Raw genomic sequence first — 16,371 nt, 5'->3', positions numbered from 1 at the left:
TAAAAACATCCGCGTTAACTTCACTCGACGTTGATTATACAAGGCAATTACGCAAAATAAATGCAGAACGCGCATAAGTGGTCCGACTATTAGCGTGACACGAACCAGGGTGTTCTGTTAAAATTGTTCGTTAATGATCTAATTAAACGCTATCGTTAGGACGAAACTATTTAGGTGATTTCGAGCCACGATAAATTGTTGATATTCTCGTAGAGCGAGCTACGCTATGTTTGAATCATCCTCTCTATTATTAACGAACCGACAAATACGAGGACAGTAACGTGTCTGAATATTATTAGTACGAGCGACTGTATTTCAGTGAATTGAATTCACGAATTCAATTGGCCAGATTCTCGCGGCCAATCGATTCCATACTATACCTGCGAATGAGACGGATGCGTTTGACAGCTGGCATACGTATCAGAGCTGTCTACGCTTCCCTGCTCGTTGTACGTTCTGCCAAAGCTGGGGACATCCACCGGTTGTGCCGGGGACGGTTTCGCTTCCACGGCGAAGATCTGCTGATGCGCGACCGGCTCCATCGACATGATTCCTCCGGATCGCATCGACTTCATCTCTTGGCAGATGGGATTACGAAAGTCGCTGGTCGCCAGTGGCATTATATCTTCCGCGTCTCTGAACTCTTTGTATTCCTAGAAACACGACCAAGGTGAAAAGTCTCGGTTTGTCGAAGACGAACCGCCGCATAGCCAAGCGTCGTCGCCTTCAACATCGCTGTGATCCTAAAAGTTTAACATTAAACGGCGCGTCACTCGTCGATAAATGGTTGTAACGTGAATAGACTTGGAACTTCGTGCGATCGTTGATTCAACGTTGTTGCGTTCTTTGGATCATCCTCTATTTTCGATAAAAAAAAAATGTCATTCTTTTATTATTAAAGCGCGAGTTGATATTATACTTATTCGCGAAGCAGCTAATTATGTTAGTCAATAGACGATCGATAAGGCGAATATACAATGGCGGTACGCCTCTTTGTATAATTGTTGATTTAACCCTGCTGCGTTCTTTGCATAGTTTTTCATTAAAAAAAAATGTTTTCCTATCGTCAAAATTCGAGAATGAGTTAATATTATAATTATTCGCGATGCAGCTAATTATGATATCGACATTATTTGTTACGTTAATCGATAAATAATTACAATGTGAACATACAATGGTAAAATGTTTCTTTGTATGGTCGTTGCGCTCTTTCGATCATTTCCCATTAAAAAGAAAATGATCTTTTATTATTCAAATATGAGAGTGAGTACTTTACTTCAGAGAACTTTATCTCAATAAAAATTAGCAATTAAGACAAAGAGTTAAAGTGGGTGCGCTTTCTGACGAATCAACATTCCGGCACATCTGCCACAATGTCAGAACAATCAAATATACAGAGAATGATCCATGAAAAAAGAGCTAATTTTGACAACAGCACGAAATGTTGCAAACAAAATTGGTAATCGACGAAGAATCTATCGACGTAAAAAGTTTCAAACGTTATTCTTTTTTAATAAAAACTGGAGTCACTTTATAGTCTTTTAAATGGCACTTTCTCTATCATATCCTTAAACTCGAGAAAAAGGATGAATTCAACGATATGGTAACATTGTCATTTCAATTATCCGATACCACAATAATATATTAATTTATTTCTAATCAACGAAATCAATAACCGACCTGATTACACCGATGTGACACATGTGATCGATATGAACATGTTCGTTTGTTGAGAACGTCAATATTATGTATCAACATTAAGATGGAATTCGCAAATGGTAATTCAGGAATAAATTAAATTATTATTAAATTATCGGACAATTAAAATAAAACGTGTCACCGTATCGTCGTTAAAATCCACATAAAGAAAAGGAAAACAAATCCGTCTTCTCGTATAGCTGAAAAATATGTGCATTTAAAATATACAAAATCGAAAGTAACCGAAAGTAAACCGCGATAGGACGATATAAATATAATTTTTATAAATAAATATAACAGTTTCGAATCTTTTTATACCGATAAATTCTTCGTTTGATATCGGTCGACTTTCTTTTTGGAATATGTTCCGCGTTAATCTTGCCAGAAATCTTGACTCGCTGTGGTATCCTCCAAGTTTGAGAGTAAACGTTCCATCGAATAGCACAATTTCTCGTTTCGCTTTTATGTAAAAATTCTTTCCGAGGCATTAAAAGCTCCTCTCGTTATCGAAACAGAGGAGGGAAATCTAGCTGCAAAAATCCAAAGGACTACAGCAGCGTTAAATCGACAACGTAGTCGACGAAAAGGTCTTTCTTTCGCAGGTCTTGGTAATAACGTTTGAAGGTAGCTTGAACAGCCCTTTGCACCGTTTCTCTCCGGCTCCATCAATCTATCGCTCTATCGGCTAAAAAACTAGTTTAAATTGATCAGAGTCTAAGAACGAGTGAAACGAATTGCTCCGGGCTCCGTTTAACGACGATAGCCGCGCTCGTTTAATTGAAAAAAGTAGTCTCTTCGTGTGCTGTATGTATATACATGTATTAAAAGTTAATGGAGAAAAAGGAAGAAAACTGGTATCGTGTGCTGGCTAAAATAATCGCTATCTATACGTATAACGTGACCTTTCTACTTTCCGTATTATATACTCGCCTGATGCGGTCCAGAATTTTCGCATTTGCACGATCATTAAGTAGATTAGAGGAAGACGGTACATATACAAGTACATATACATGTGGGCCTGTAATAAGGTGCGGAACTTAAGAAAAACAACGTTTGCAATTTAGTTAGTCGTATTCCCAAAGCTTGCCACAATTGTCCTAATGGATGCAACAAGTCGTAATAGTATAGTACATTCAGAGAATCATTGCAAAATCTGTATATGCTGTTATCGTGCTTTGTTAGTCTGAGTAGTTCTGTTTCTAAAAAATGAAAGAAAGAAAGAAAAAAAAAAGAAGAAGAAGAAGAACAGCATGCTGAAAAGATGAAAAGTGAAAGAAGCGTGTACTGCCGAACCCGTAACACGATATCTTTAAGCTTTCGTTTTGTACGAAATACTCTGTGTTTCTTCGATGTTTTCTTTCTGTTTTTCTTTCGCCTCGGTTTCTCTTTTTGTAGTTTCTGACTGAGATCGTGTAGCGGGTTCGAACGATCCATATACAGATCGTTGTTCGTAGAAAGCGTACATTCCATGGTTCAAATTTTCTCTTTGGAAATGATTCACCCGGGTTTACCGCGAAAAGATTGAAAACTGGAAAAATGATCAACTAGAGAAAAAGAGAGAGAGAGAGAGAGAGAGAGAGATGGAAAAACGTGGTCAATTTGAAGTGGAAACTGTACGCTCTGGAAATTGGAAAGTGACGATTGTATACGTGTAACAGTATCATTTATTGACGAAATTCGAGCATTGCCTTTTATTTGGCCACCAGCTCGCGCAACGATGATCTCGTTTGAGATTAAAGCAATGTCAGAGTCTCGGACCATCGTTAATTAAATCGAAGCTATTGCGCAAATTCATACGCGATTTTCTGTCGCGCGAACTTCGCTTGTTCAAATAAAACTTGGTCGCCGAGATTTTAATAGCATTACGTGACCAAGTGTAGCAGCTGCAGAATCGCATTCGTCGTTGTCACAGCTGTCGCATTTGTTTCACATGAGGTTACTTTCTTTATTCGTGTAATTTCGAATCCTATTTTTCGTTAAGTGACACAGAGAATGGGATGCAATCGTTTGAAACAGCGTTTCCCGATTGTTGCTTGATTGTAACGTCGTTGAGCGATTTGCAGTAGCTCGCGAAAGCATTCGAACGTTTATGCAGATTCTTTATAACTACAGTGATTACGTACTTGCGCGTACTCGCGGAAATGTTTGAACGCTTACTGTGCGCAAATTTTACGAGTATGTCGCGTGTGTTGCGCGAAATATCTTGAAAGTTCATTCACACTATAATGAGACAAGACCGTCGTAATTATAACGTCGCAATTTCTTTAATACTTGAAATCAATCTGGAAACGCGTAGAAAAGTTAGAAGAAATTAAACGTATAAATATATGTATATTTAGTAAAACATATTTAATATTGTATAACATATTTGGCATTGTAAAACGTTTGTTTTAATTTTCTAATTAGTGTCAAACGTGGTTCCATTAGATATCGAAGCTTATCGATAGACTGCTGATTTCTATGGGTTTCTGTAAAATTTGAATACGTAGAAATGTGCAGAAAGCATATAACAATATGTGTACAAAGATATAATAGAATACTTGTTATAATTTTTAACAAATAAAACGAATCTCTACTTAACTTCTATTTCTTTAATTGCGTCTATAAAAATATAAATTCATATAAAAATCCGCAGTGTATTTATTAATTGTACAGAAAATTTTCTGTTCAAATAATCTTGCGATCTCTGTGAGGTGTATGTTTAACGAATGAACAGAAACATAAATGAAATATTTTATAACTTCTATGTATTCTCAATTCTTCGATTTTCTCTAAATATATTATCCAATTTTCGATATATAATCATAGCCTTATCTCATTGCAGTAGTTGTGAAGCTTCAAGAAGTTTTATATATTCATATTGAATATTCACAAAATATTCATAAAAATGTTGTACAGTATGCGTTCTAAATAATGTCATGTCTCATTCATTCATTCCGCGTAAATTAATTTTCTTTATTCGATCGATTGTTGGTCGATAGACACTTAACAATATGTAGACATCAATCTCTTGCAAATTGTATTCAACGATCTGTAATCGTTCAACGATTTAAAGATATATCGAAAAATACATATCTGTACAATCAATCAACCACGTACACCACGTACGTATAGGAATACAACGTATTCAGCGATTGTATCTCATTTCATTGTCATTATGTCGCGTTGCAAAGAAAAAAAAAGGAAGCAACAGATTGTAAGTAACATCGTGCGATCCTTGCAAGATATCGTGACTAATAATTTGCTAAATGAAAGTGCAACTCGTCGACAAACACGATCCTACGTGATGTACTCTAATTAATCAGGTTGTATATACCATTTTAGTTGATCATGCCACGGCACGATGATGAGGTGAATGAAAGTCTATTGTATGCGTGTCTGTTGCAGCCAATGAGCTAATGAAAGGGACCGGTAAGTCAATCAATGTCGTTCGCTTAAGGCATCCAGTCGTCGTGTGTGATAAATGTCATTGAAGAAATAATATCCTGCTTCCAGGAGGTGAACATTTCCAAGGAAGTTAGTTGGAATTTCGAACGAGAATTTAGAAACGAAATAGAAGACTCGTTCATTTGATCGATACACGCTTCTGTTTAGAAGTAAGGACATCGGACAAGTTGAATTCACGTAGTTTAAAAAGAATGTTACGAGTGAATAATGGAATAAAAATTTGAGATTCGATCGCAGGCGAAATCTACAACGAAGCGAATGAATTTCGCCTGAAATTGATCGATCAATTGTTTTCTCAGTTATCGCGCACGCCAATTCAAAAAGTTATTAAACAGTCGGCAGTTTGAAAAGCTAGTAAACGATAAGAATGAATTGAAATAGAGAAAATTAGATTTATACCTCGAGACTAGTTGTCCATCTAAAAAACGAACGTCTAGTCTCGTGTGACTAGTAATTAGTTTGAAACAAATTCACAAAATACGACATGCTTTTATTTTTGTTACGCGAGGATCCTTCCTTAAAATAACAAGAACGTGAATGTCGAACGCGGATACAGCAACGTGGAAATAATTTACATACACGCTGCATACCGCGTTATTGCTCTGGTTGCGAAATCACCGGAAAATCGTGAATAGTACGAAATAATGTATCGTGTAAAGTTGGTACGTCGTAGCGAATATTCGTTACGGAAGCACTCGAAGTGAAATGTGTTCCAGTCGGAGCACGGCGTTTCGTGTCAAGACATTTGTCCGAATCGTTAACAGCCTGCAAGCAAATTGCTTGAACACGAGTAAATTCTCTTTCGTTCTAGCCTACTCGTACGATTGCCAGCGTGATTCATGCACGACACTAGCGTGCAAACTTTATGTTCGTTTGAAACTTGAAAGCAGGAAATTATCCATGGGAGAGAAAGAAAGAGAAAGTATAGATCGGTTTAAGTAAATACTATATAGTAGGCATGTGCGAATAATTGGAGGATGCAATTTGAAATGTTTTGCAATTATTCAAATTCTAACAAGAAAGTAAAATTCACGATACGTTACGAAAAGACGAAGAAAATTCGTTGCGGTGTTAATTGGATAGAGCATATCATCGAAGAAGAAATAAAAAGAAAGAAAAAAAGAAATGCTATGATTTTTTATAAAAATCTCAGCATTGGTAATCTTAGTAGGACATGTACATTAGAAATTAATTAAAATTTACATAAAAGGCTTGTTAGCAAGTTATTGCAATAATGATTCCAAGCGTTGTTAGAGAATAATTTAGAACTGTTAAATTATTGGAAGAAAATAATATTTGTATTTTTTTTATAATGTTTCTCTTTAAGTTTGTTCTTTTTTTATTTTTGAAACAGAGAAATATTAATTACTTCGTAAGGATAATACAAAAAGAAACTTTAATTCGCAGATACCTAGTACTTATAATATGCCCAACGATTAGTGTACCCAGTTTCAAAAGTATGTACGTGTCGTACATGTATCTTAAAATGAGTTTGTGTATGAATCAAATCAAAGACAAATTTCAAATATCCATTTTTAACCCTCTGTAAACCTGAATATTGTTCAGGTTCCTAGAATTTTAAATATACTTATCGTTTCCATTTATAGTAAAGACTCATGATATGTATAAGATTACACAGAGACGAATATTCGTTGAATCGAGCTTAAAAAGCTACGTACGCTTAAAAAGTATATCTGCATTTGACATTTCCCCTGGCAAACTAAAAGTAATTTTAAAATTAATTATTTAACGTACATGTACGATCTTAAGAGTCAGGTAAATTTCATTTAGAACTATTGACAAATAATCTCTGTAATAGAAATAATTTTTATGAAACGTTCTTCGAGATAGGATTTTCTCAAATCACATAAATTTTCCATCCCTTTGATTTTATATCGCTTAAGCTGTTCGACTCGAAGCGATCGCCCAGCATCGCTAAGCAAGCTGTTGCTCGCTGGATAAACTTGTTCGTAGGGCAGATTATAATATTTTCTATTTAGGATCAGGTGAAAGGAGTTGGTGTACGGCCAGAGCCAAAGGCATCGTGTTTCGTTCGGTGGCGTGATTTCTCTCCCGACGTGAAGCACGATGACGATGCCCGTGCCTTGACCTACAAAATTGCGAGTTTACACGCAAGTCAAATTAGTGCAGGAGCTACGGTTGCGTCTAAAGCTTTTGAATGAACTGGTATCGTGTCAATGGAAAAGTTGTGCTCTGTTGAAGGTGAAAGGGGGGAGGCAGTGCATACACCCAGTGGACTATACATACGTACAAAACCGTGCATCGGCTGTAGTAGAACGTACAGTAGTAGCGGACAGATAAATAAGAAGCCAGGGGACAAACGTATACTACCACCACGCGCGATAGTATGTGTTCTCTATCGATCAGACATCGCTGGCGAAGGCACAAAGCAGCAAAGAGAGATCGTAACATAATACAGATTTCAAGACGAGACGAGAGAAAGAAAAGAAAAAAAAAAAAGAAAAAAAAATATGAAGAGTGAAAGAAAGAATGTTAGTCCCCTTGGTCCCAATTCTCTCGACAGCCCATTGGTGTATGTAGTGCCGCCTAAGGAAGAACGTTAGTGATCGTAAATACCTTCGTAGTACAAAAGCAACACTCGAATTCGCTAGGTATTTCATCATTTTTCTCGAATTTTCTGCTGTCTTTTTTCTCTTCATCCTACAATGTCACACACACAATTTCCTATTTTACTTTCCGTAACACACGGGGCTCGCCCCGCTCGGACGCGATCGAATCATTTCGCTCTTGCTTCACGGACAAGAAAATTCCATTTACGGCAAATATTATGTCGGTGAAGTAACGTCGTTCGATATCCTTCATCTACAAGCATATTCTTTTAAACAACGTGGAACTAGAAATTTTAGAACGGAAAATGGGATTAGAAAACTTTCAACAACGTTCTAACTAGAAGTTTCATCTAGATAGATTCGTCGTCATGTGAATCATCTGAATATCGTAATGCTTGAAATTATTAAAATTTATCGAGAAAGTCTCAAAGTAATTTTTCATGACATTTATCTTAATTAATATCTGTTTCTTTCTTTCTTTTCTGTTAAAAGACGTTTTGATACGGAATAATTCAAGCGCATCTCGAACGAGCGAACATGTAATTAATCCTTTGAAGCACGCATTCAAGAAAAAAAACATCTGTGTGATATTAGTTACCTTGTTTCTAAGCGAACAACTGTATCACGAATAAAAGTTTTCGCAAGAAGCGTCGATCATTGAATACAGCCACCGCGCCGGTAACCTCTGTTCTTCGTTATAAACAACGAGGTCCTTCGATTCTTTTCTTTTCCTTTTTTTTTATTTTATTTTATGGAGCACCCCTCGACAACGGTGCTTCAAAGGCTTAAACGAGAACAGGAAACGAGGCAACGTATGATCACGTGGAGCCAGAGAGAGAAATTTTTCGTAGCCGTGGGTAAAAAGGAAAATGTATCACGATTGTATCAATCTGTTAAAGAAAGGATGTTTCGTAATGCGTGAAATCAATTCATAAATCGTGGTATATACGAGACATTTTTTTCTTTCAGGTTTCTCTTCAATGAAAATGACAGTATGACTTTTGTTTTTTTAAATAGAAGATATAATAATTCTAAACTTTGGGTAAGTTACATGACATTGCGTCTAAAGCATTCTCCTGTTTGCACATTATTATGAGAATAATAAATATGAAAAGAATCATAGAAACATCGATTGTCACAAGCTATTAATTTTATTTAATAGGTTTATTTCTAGTAGTTTTAGTTTAATGAGAATACATATGAAACAAAGGAAAAAGAGGAATAAAGAAGATGAAATAAAGTTTGAAATTGAGATAGCTATATACATATATACAACTTGAGAATGATTTCTACTTATTAACTCTGTTAGAGACCGCAACAGAAAACAGAAAGTAATGCGATGTTTTTAAACGCTCCTCCATAGACATAATATTTATTCTTTCATTCATAGAATGGTAGCGTTTGAAGTTGAGGCAAATGTATTAGCTATTGTACGTTAAAGAGCATATTGATCTAGTCGCTTATTTTCACTACTATCAAGACTTCAGCAAATATTCATTTCCATGTGTGTATATTTACTGCAGTAACATTAAAAAAGAATTAGTTCTATTAATAACATTTTCAAACGCAATAAACTAAACTTTCAACTCATAGATCTTACTTTGTGTAAAGTGAATCCATGGATAAATATACAGAAAGTCTCCGGTTTTCTACCGGTAAATTGTTAGCGCATAATTTACAAGTTAAAAATAAGAAGGAAATACTATACAAAGGTTGAATGTGAAATTGCAGGAAAATGTTCAACACTACTTGGAATAAATACAATTGTGGAATGTGGAAGGTCAATAATCATACCTGAATTCACATTATATTCTCTATCTTGAAATAGATAGCGGATTACATAATGTCCTTATCTTTCACGTTTTACGCTGAAAGCTACGTAGTTGACGTTGACGCATACCTTGCGTCCCTTTTAACTATCTCGCAATAAAAAGACAAAAGCTCGTCTGAGGATCTTTATGCATTTCGTAGAAAATTTGTAGGTGCAGGAGTGCGCACAATATAAAAAAAAATCATTTGGCTGGGTGAAACAAATCTGTACGTAGATTTCGCTTCTTCAGTTGTATTTCTAAAAATATGAATTTTGATAAATATCCACAGTCTAATTATAATAATTATTACCTTACATTATACCTACATATGTTACCTACATACGACAGTACGTGCAGCTGTGATTAATCTATTTTCTCATAAGAAAATAGAAGACCATTTTAGAGCGTTAAAATAAGATGAGATAATCAATTTTGAATAATCCTCGATACCACTATTTATGAATTGGTGGGCTTGTTTAATGATACATAAAGTGTAACGATGTGTTCATCGAGGTACGTATATACCGAGTGACAGTGAAACGCATCGTAGTGAAAAGAAATTAACATCGTGTGTGGACGGACGTCACAATTGCTTTTCGTTACTTACGCGAGATCAATTGATCGCAATTATACTTTTAAAACGAACCGTCCCTCGAACCTGCTGTCCTGTATGTTTTTACGGAAAGAAGAGCGACATTTAACCCTTTCAGATTCACTGCGTTCGATCGTGTGCCTTGTTAATTGTTAATATACAAATCTGAAAGGGCTGATATGAAATTAATAAATTCCGTTCGTTATCTAGAGTAACATAAAGAGAAAACGTTATCGATACGTGGTAAATTAAATTGACATGTAAAAAGAACGAATATCACGAAACCTCGAAGTCGACGTAATGCAGTAATTTTTTCGAACAGCAATGTAAAGCATTTTTCACGTTCCATTCTTTTTAAAATTGTAATCGAGTTTATATTATATCAATGAAAAAAAAAAGAAAAGAAAAATATGTCTTCCTTTCCATTACAATTTCCTCGAAGTCAATCGAAAATGTATTGCACCGATAGTCCCTAATCCGAATAAATAATTCACCGACCAACTTCGAGGTTTCATTCGATAACCAGACAATCGATCGAATTATAACCCTTTGAGATCAGATTTAAAGTTAATTTTATTCGGTTACAAGAAATTTGTTTATTTGATATAAGAATGGACGTGGAATTGTGTCGTATTACAATGGAATACGAGCTGAAAGTTCGAATATGACAATGGAAATTACAACTGCCCGATAAGTTCAACGATTCTGCTACGTTCGATTATTTCATTCTTACAGCCATTATTATCAATGTATATGTTATTGTTAATTATATGTACAGGCAGTGTTTCAAAGAGCCGATTTTCATCAAATATCGAATCTTAATGTTATACCTACCGAAATTTTTTAATATATTCGTTATCATACGAGAATTCCTAATGTTCACCTATTCTTTCCAAGAATTATAAACGTCAATCCTTTTTTTGTTCTTTTTTCTTTTTCTTCTATTTCTTATATCACTTGTTAAACGTTAAATTGAGCGTCAATACAATTTTCCTGCGCGCTGTTCATCAACGATATTAATTAAATACACGCTATTTAGTTATATAGTCTATGGAGAGTCTATCACGGACAAACACGTTGTCTCCGTAATAAGTAGCGTTTCTTAATGAATTTCGAGGATCGATAAATACGCGTTATAGTTCTGCTTAAGAATATTTAGAACCTCGAGAAACCGCGTTCCAATATACATTGCATAATCGATCGACGTACGCAACTTTATCAACGAGTGAATTATAATTGCCCACTTTCGACGATCGGAACTAAACGAGAACACGGGTGTCAGAAGACTAATCGATGCTAAAAGGCGTGATGCGACATTGATGCTATTTAAAAGATCGAGCCAGAGCACGCGTTTCTCTTCGGCGTGTCTCGCTAAATGTATATTGCGTTACAAATTGAAATTAGTATCACCCAACAGATGGTAATAATAGAGCTGAGCAGAATGGCCGCATATGGGGGACGTATGCATATAACGTGCATTTAACTAAATTTCCATGTGTATCGTGTTTCTAATCGAATAATAAAATACACGTCTATAATCATACAAAGTAATCGTACACGTGGTTAACAAGCACGACCGAGCAACGAAGCAGTCTAATTAGGGTATATACTCTAGTTACAGCTCGTACACCTCGAATGCACCATTGATCTGCAGCATGATTACAGTCGCTACTGCCAAAAAAGAAACAAGAGAAAATCAATAAACTTTCCGATAACAACTGAAACGGACGAGAAAAAGAAGGAGAAGTAAAAAAGAAAGGGAGAGCCAAGTTGGTTATACGCTACCGTTCACAAGTATTTGGACGTTTGGTGCAACTCAATGTTCGGATATTGTTATATTTTTAAAGATATTTTGATTTTCTTCACAGATTTTTTTATATTTTCAAAGATATGATCGAAAAACGTTTCTCAATGGTTCGTTCTTTACCCGATCACCTAACTGGGGTCATTTGACAGTGGTTATATAGAAGGTGGTCTAAATATGGACTGGCATTTTTATTTCAGAACTTATTGGCAAATCTGTTGAAGATTTTTAAGAGGTGACACTTCGATGTAATATATAAAACACGTTTGCTTTGTGACACGAAATTGAAACGAGCTAAACGGACTTAATTCATTCATAATTTATAACTAGTAACATAAATACGTAATTCGGACTATATAGTTGAAGTAATAGTAAAAACGTTGATTCTTAAAAGTTCAACTAGCCCATATTTATACTCGAGCCTGTGTATTCAGGTCACCTCCTCTTATTCCGCTTTTAAACTAAAACAGAAAGTATATCTGCATCGTTCTAGAGTTCCACGATTGTCCGTGGTAGATGTTTAAGAGTTTCAAAATCGTATAAACTTCAAGAGTGCGATTAGAAACGTTTCACTCGCTCTGTGATCCCAAGATTTTCAACAGACACGGTCGAGGTCACTTAAATTCGGATGTCCGCGCGGGACAAAAATTCATTCACATTCAAAGTTCGTGAAGCTTAACGTGCGACTTAAAAGAACTGAATATTCGTTTACCAAGTAGAATTTTCGTCGTATTATCATGAATTCTACTCTTCACAACAGTAAGACACACTTTCATTCTTTAATTACGTTCTTTGGAAAAATCGACTCAGGATAGTTAAAAACTAAGACGACGAATTCTTGTTCTTTTATTTATACCGATTAACTATTATTCTCATCTACTAACTTTGTACGATTGCCTGACATAAGATCAGAAGCCAAAGTTGGATTAAACGCTTTCTCTTGAAATACGTTTTACATATTTGCAAAAATTCGGAAGTGTCCAAATGAGCTTATAAACGATAGCGTATCCGCATAATTCAAAATGCTGAAAAATCAAAAATCCTTCAACGAAGAAACGCGCGTAGGAGAAGAGGGCATGAAGCGGCATGACACGATGAAAAATAGAAGAAACAGAACGGAGGGGCGATCGAGCGTTAGAAAGAAGACAGTAAAAACGTATCTCTGAAAAGTGCAATCACAAAAGCGTTCCGCGCTTTTCTCGGATCGAGCACGGCAAGGTCCGACGTCCAAGTACCGCGGCCTCACACCCCCGGATTATCGTCCATCGTCACGCATTTTCGTTCTCGTCTCTCGCACTTCATCGTTTTCATTCTGCCGTTGCCTTTCTCGTGGCTGCCAGTTGCTACGAAAACTTGCAGAGTTTCTATCTTGTCGGACGTTGCCAGGAAAGACCGTTTAGATTTCTCTTGAACGCGTAAAACTGTTTCCCGTGTACATCTTTCGAAAACTTTAAATCCTTCGTTTCTATCTCTTTGTTTTCTTTTTTCTTTTTTTTTTTTCCTTCTCTGTTTTTTTTTGTTAATCTCGTTTTCGCTCTTTTTTCCCCGTAACTATTTTCATTCGTTAGTTACTTTTACAGTTCTCTCTGAGAGGATCGAACCCGATTCAAAGATTCAACGTTTCGTGGATTTTGCTCGATTCTTTTCGACTGAGCGACCGACACACAATGCACATGCAGCGAAAGAGAACGAGATTCGGCAAGGTCCGACAGTAGCAGGTAATTCGTGTGTGTGACGAAAGTTTCGGCGGCTTTGTTCAACGATGGTGGTTCAATGCGCGCTGTCGGACATTGCCTGTAACATACCGACACGAAATCCGTCAGAAAGTTACCGCCAATGGTGAAAGAATGGATCTGAACTCATCATTGGCTCACGAATTGCGGCACACTGCTGCCTGCAATAATCTTTCTTCCTACGCACACTGTGGGCCATAAGTATTTCAACGTTTCGTATTCTCCCGTGTTAACTTAAATCGGATACTTTCCACTGCTTTTGTTTCTTTAGTTATTTTATTATAAATCTGTTAATTCATTCGTACGTTCCTTACAACGTGAAATATTAAAATTTGAAGTAGTTAAATTTGCTGCAGTTTCTCGACAATTGCAGCGAGTAGGAAGGTCCTGATACTTATGACCGGCACTGTGCTTTCTCAGTTTCCCAATTATATTATTTTCTTTCTACCTTTATCGGACTTTTCCTCGAGAATCGTTTATCCACCGTTCGTAAACCTTTCCGTTTTCGTTTTTTAAAAACAGTTGCCATTGATCGTGCAACCAACGGTTGCATTCCGAAAGATACCCGCGAGCAATCGGCTTGAAAAGTGAAAATAGATCGTACTATTGCAGCCAACTGCGTAAAACGTAATGGGATTGCGTAATCCAGTGTGAGAAATTAATACTGAGAGTTTAATGAGCATAATAGTTTAGAGCGAAATAGTTGCTGTCATATAACGAATTTCCTATTGATAATGAATAACAACGAAGTAATCTTTATGAATATTTAAACGAAACAAACATTTATCCTTTCCAATTGGTATAGAAAAATTGAACGTTGCAAATCTATCGTCTTATAGATTCAGTAGTGTAACTACTCCCTTACGTGTAACTCGATTGAATTATTTTGTAGTTGCACTGCTGAACGTGTTTACGCTAATTATACACAATACCCAGGAGAAGTTATCTGACCGCGAGATGCGTCAACGTTTCTCCAACGATTTGTCGAAATTACAGAACGTCGAGTGCGCAAGTTTTTGTGGATAAAAATTGGTAGAGCGCGCGGAGAACCTACAAGGCACGTAGTTCGATTGAAATTAACATTTCCACGACACGAACTGCGATGGCATTATTCGATTACGTGGTGTATTATTTCTGTGTTCCGCAGAGTCAATTATCGACGGCCGTACGTGATAACAATCAACGAAAGAAAGAAATTCTCAGACCAACTGATAAGAAACTGAAGGAACATCGAAAGGTCTATTGGCATACCTGGAATCTATGTGAACAGAAATAAGTGAAACAAATTAGTATCTAATTGAAAGAAACACATCGGCGACTACGTTTTAACAGTTTATCCTGCTTTGGTGTGCTTTGAAAACGTGATCGCTGGTGCACTGTATACACGTGACGCACACACGAATCGTGATCGAGAACCTCCATTTACAGAAATCGCTGCCTAAGTTTCGGTGCCCTGCGTGTTCTCTGTGTTCTAAAAGAAAAGCACATTCATTCATTCGTTATTGATAAGCGAGCATTCCAGGACCGCAGTGATGTGCGAAAGGAGCACTGCCAGTCGAAGGATAAGATCCGATTCGACGATGCAATCGTTAGACCGGCGCGTTTCCCGACGAAAAAGCACTTGGACGACACGTTATTACATTCGATGGAGCCAATTTTGTACTCTACGCGGTCTTATATCATCTTTTTCTTTAATCGATGTCTTCACTGTCCTTTAATCTTCGTGATATCCTCAATCCTCTCATTTATCAACACTCGTCTCTCATTTCAGCTCGTAATTACTTATCTATAGCAAGCTCTATCATTTTATTCTTTTTCTTTTTTTACTCGACGATTGCTGTGTAATTCATTGGCTGGAATTCATTTGGCAAAGTTCTTATCGATCTTTCTTTTTGTTAAACAACGTTAGAAAGGATAGAAGCCAATATAATGTAAAAAGATCGTGTTATGATGAGAGGATTAGTGTTCCCAATGACTCAATCGTCTTCGGCTCATCGAACTTCCAATCTTTCTACACTGCTATTTACAAATTACCACGATTACTTACGAATATGTGTTGCAGTACGTACGTAGCAACGAACGTTCGACGATAGCTTTCAGAAGAATCGTTAATTCGCGGAGAAATAAAAATCCGAAGAGTTTCAAGTTCGATGAATCGAGGATACGCAATTGTTAAAGGATTATTGAATTCGAATAGCGTGGACGAGTAAAGGGGAAAGCGAGCATCAAGGAAAGTTAATGTCGTTTCTTTCGGGCTCCGCAGATCGTCGGTTCACTCGCGAACTAAATGAAAGAAAAAAAAAAAAAAGAAAAAAAATCAATCGCGTAGATTTTATCTGCCGAGAGGCGGTATGGACGGTAAAACTCTAGGAAAGAATTTGTCGGGAAAACACGCGACCAAGTAGAGTTAAAGTCGAAAGTTGCGCAAACCTTTATTCGGAACCTCTATACCTCACAGTATCGAATTATTCTTTTATATCACGATATTTCTCTTATGTGTCGTTATCTTACTAGATTTTGCACGTAACTATAAGACATTTAAAAAAAAACAATATTCACAATATTTTATATAAACTGTATACATATATATATATACATATACATGTTTATTGATCTACATGAAGTAATAGATTGCAAAATTGTGCACCTTTTATCTGAAGATTTTTACGGTAACTTTATCAGCACTGGTAGGTAT

At 36.4% G+C, this 16,371-nt stretch overlaps 1 protein-coding gene across 8 annotated transcripts in view; it reads right to left on the bottom strand.

Moving 5' to 3' along the window:
* The window catches only part of LOC126925681 (potassium voltage-gated channel protein Shab), a 67,823-nt gene that overhangs the window by 16,322 nt on the left and 35,130 nt on the right, over window positions 1–16,371 (bottom strand). For 7 of the 8 annotated variants that reach the window (XM_050741548.1, XM_050741544.1, XM_050741535.1 and 4 more), the window contains exons 6-7: window positions 7,744–7,827; window positions 381–653 (exon numbers count right to left, since the gene is read on the bottom strand). In XM_050741548.1, coding sequence (XP_050597505.1) covers window positions 381–653; window positions 7,744–7,827 — 357 coding nt within the window. The remainder of the gene's footprint in view (window positions 1–380; window positions 654–7,743; window positions 7,828–16,371) is intronic. The other variant, XM_050741526.1, reaches the window with a different exon arrangement.

This window comes from Bombus affinis, chromosome 2 (genome assembly GCF_024516045.1).
Source record: "Bombus affinis isolate iyBomAffi1 chromosome 2, iyBomAffi1.2, whole genome shotgun sequence".
Classification (NCBI taxonomy): domain Eukaryota; kingdom Metazoa; phylum Arthropoda; class Insecta; order Hymenoptera; family Apidae; genus Bombus; species Bombus affinis.
This window is presented reverse-complemented; position numbering and strand designations above follow the sequence as displayed.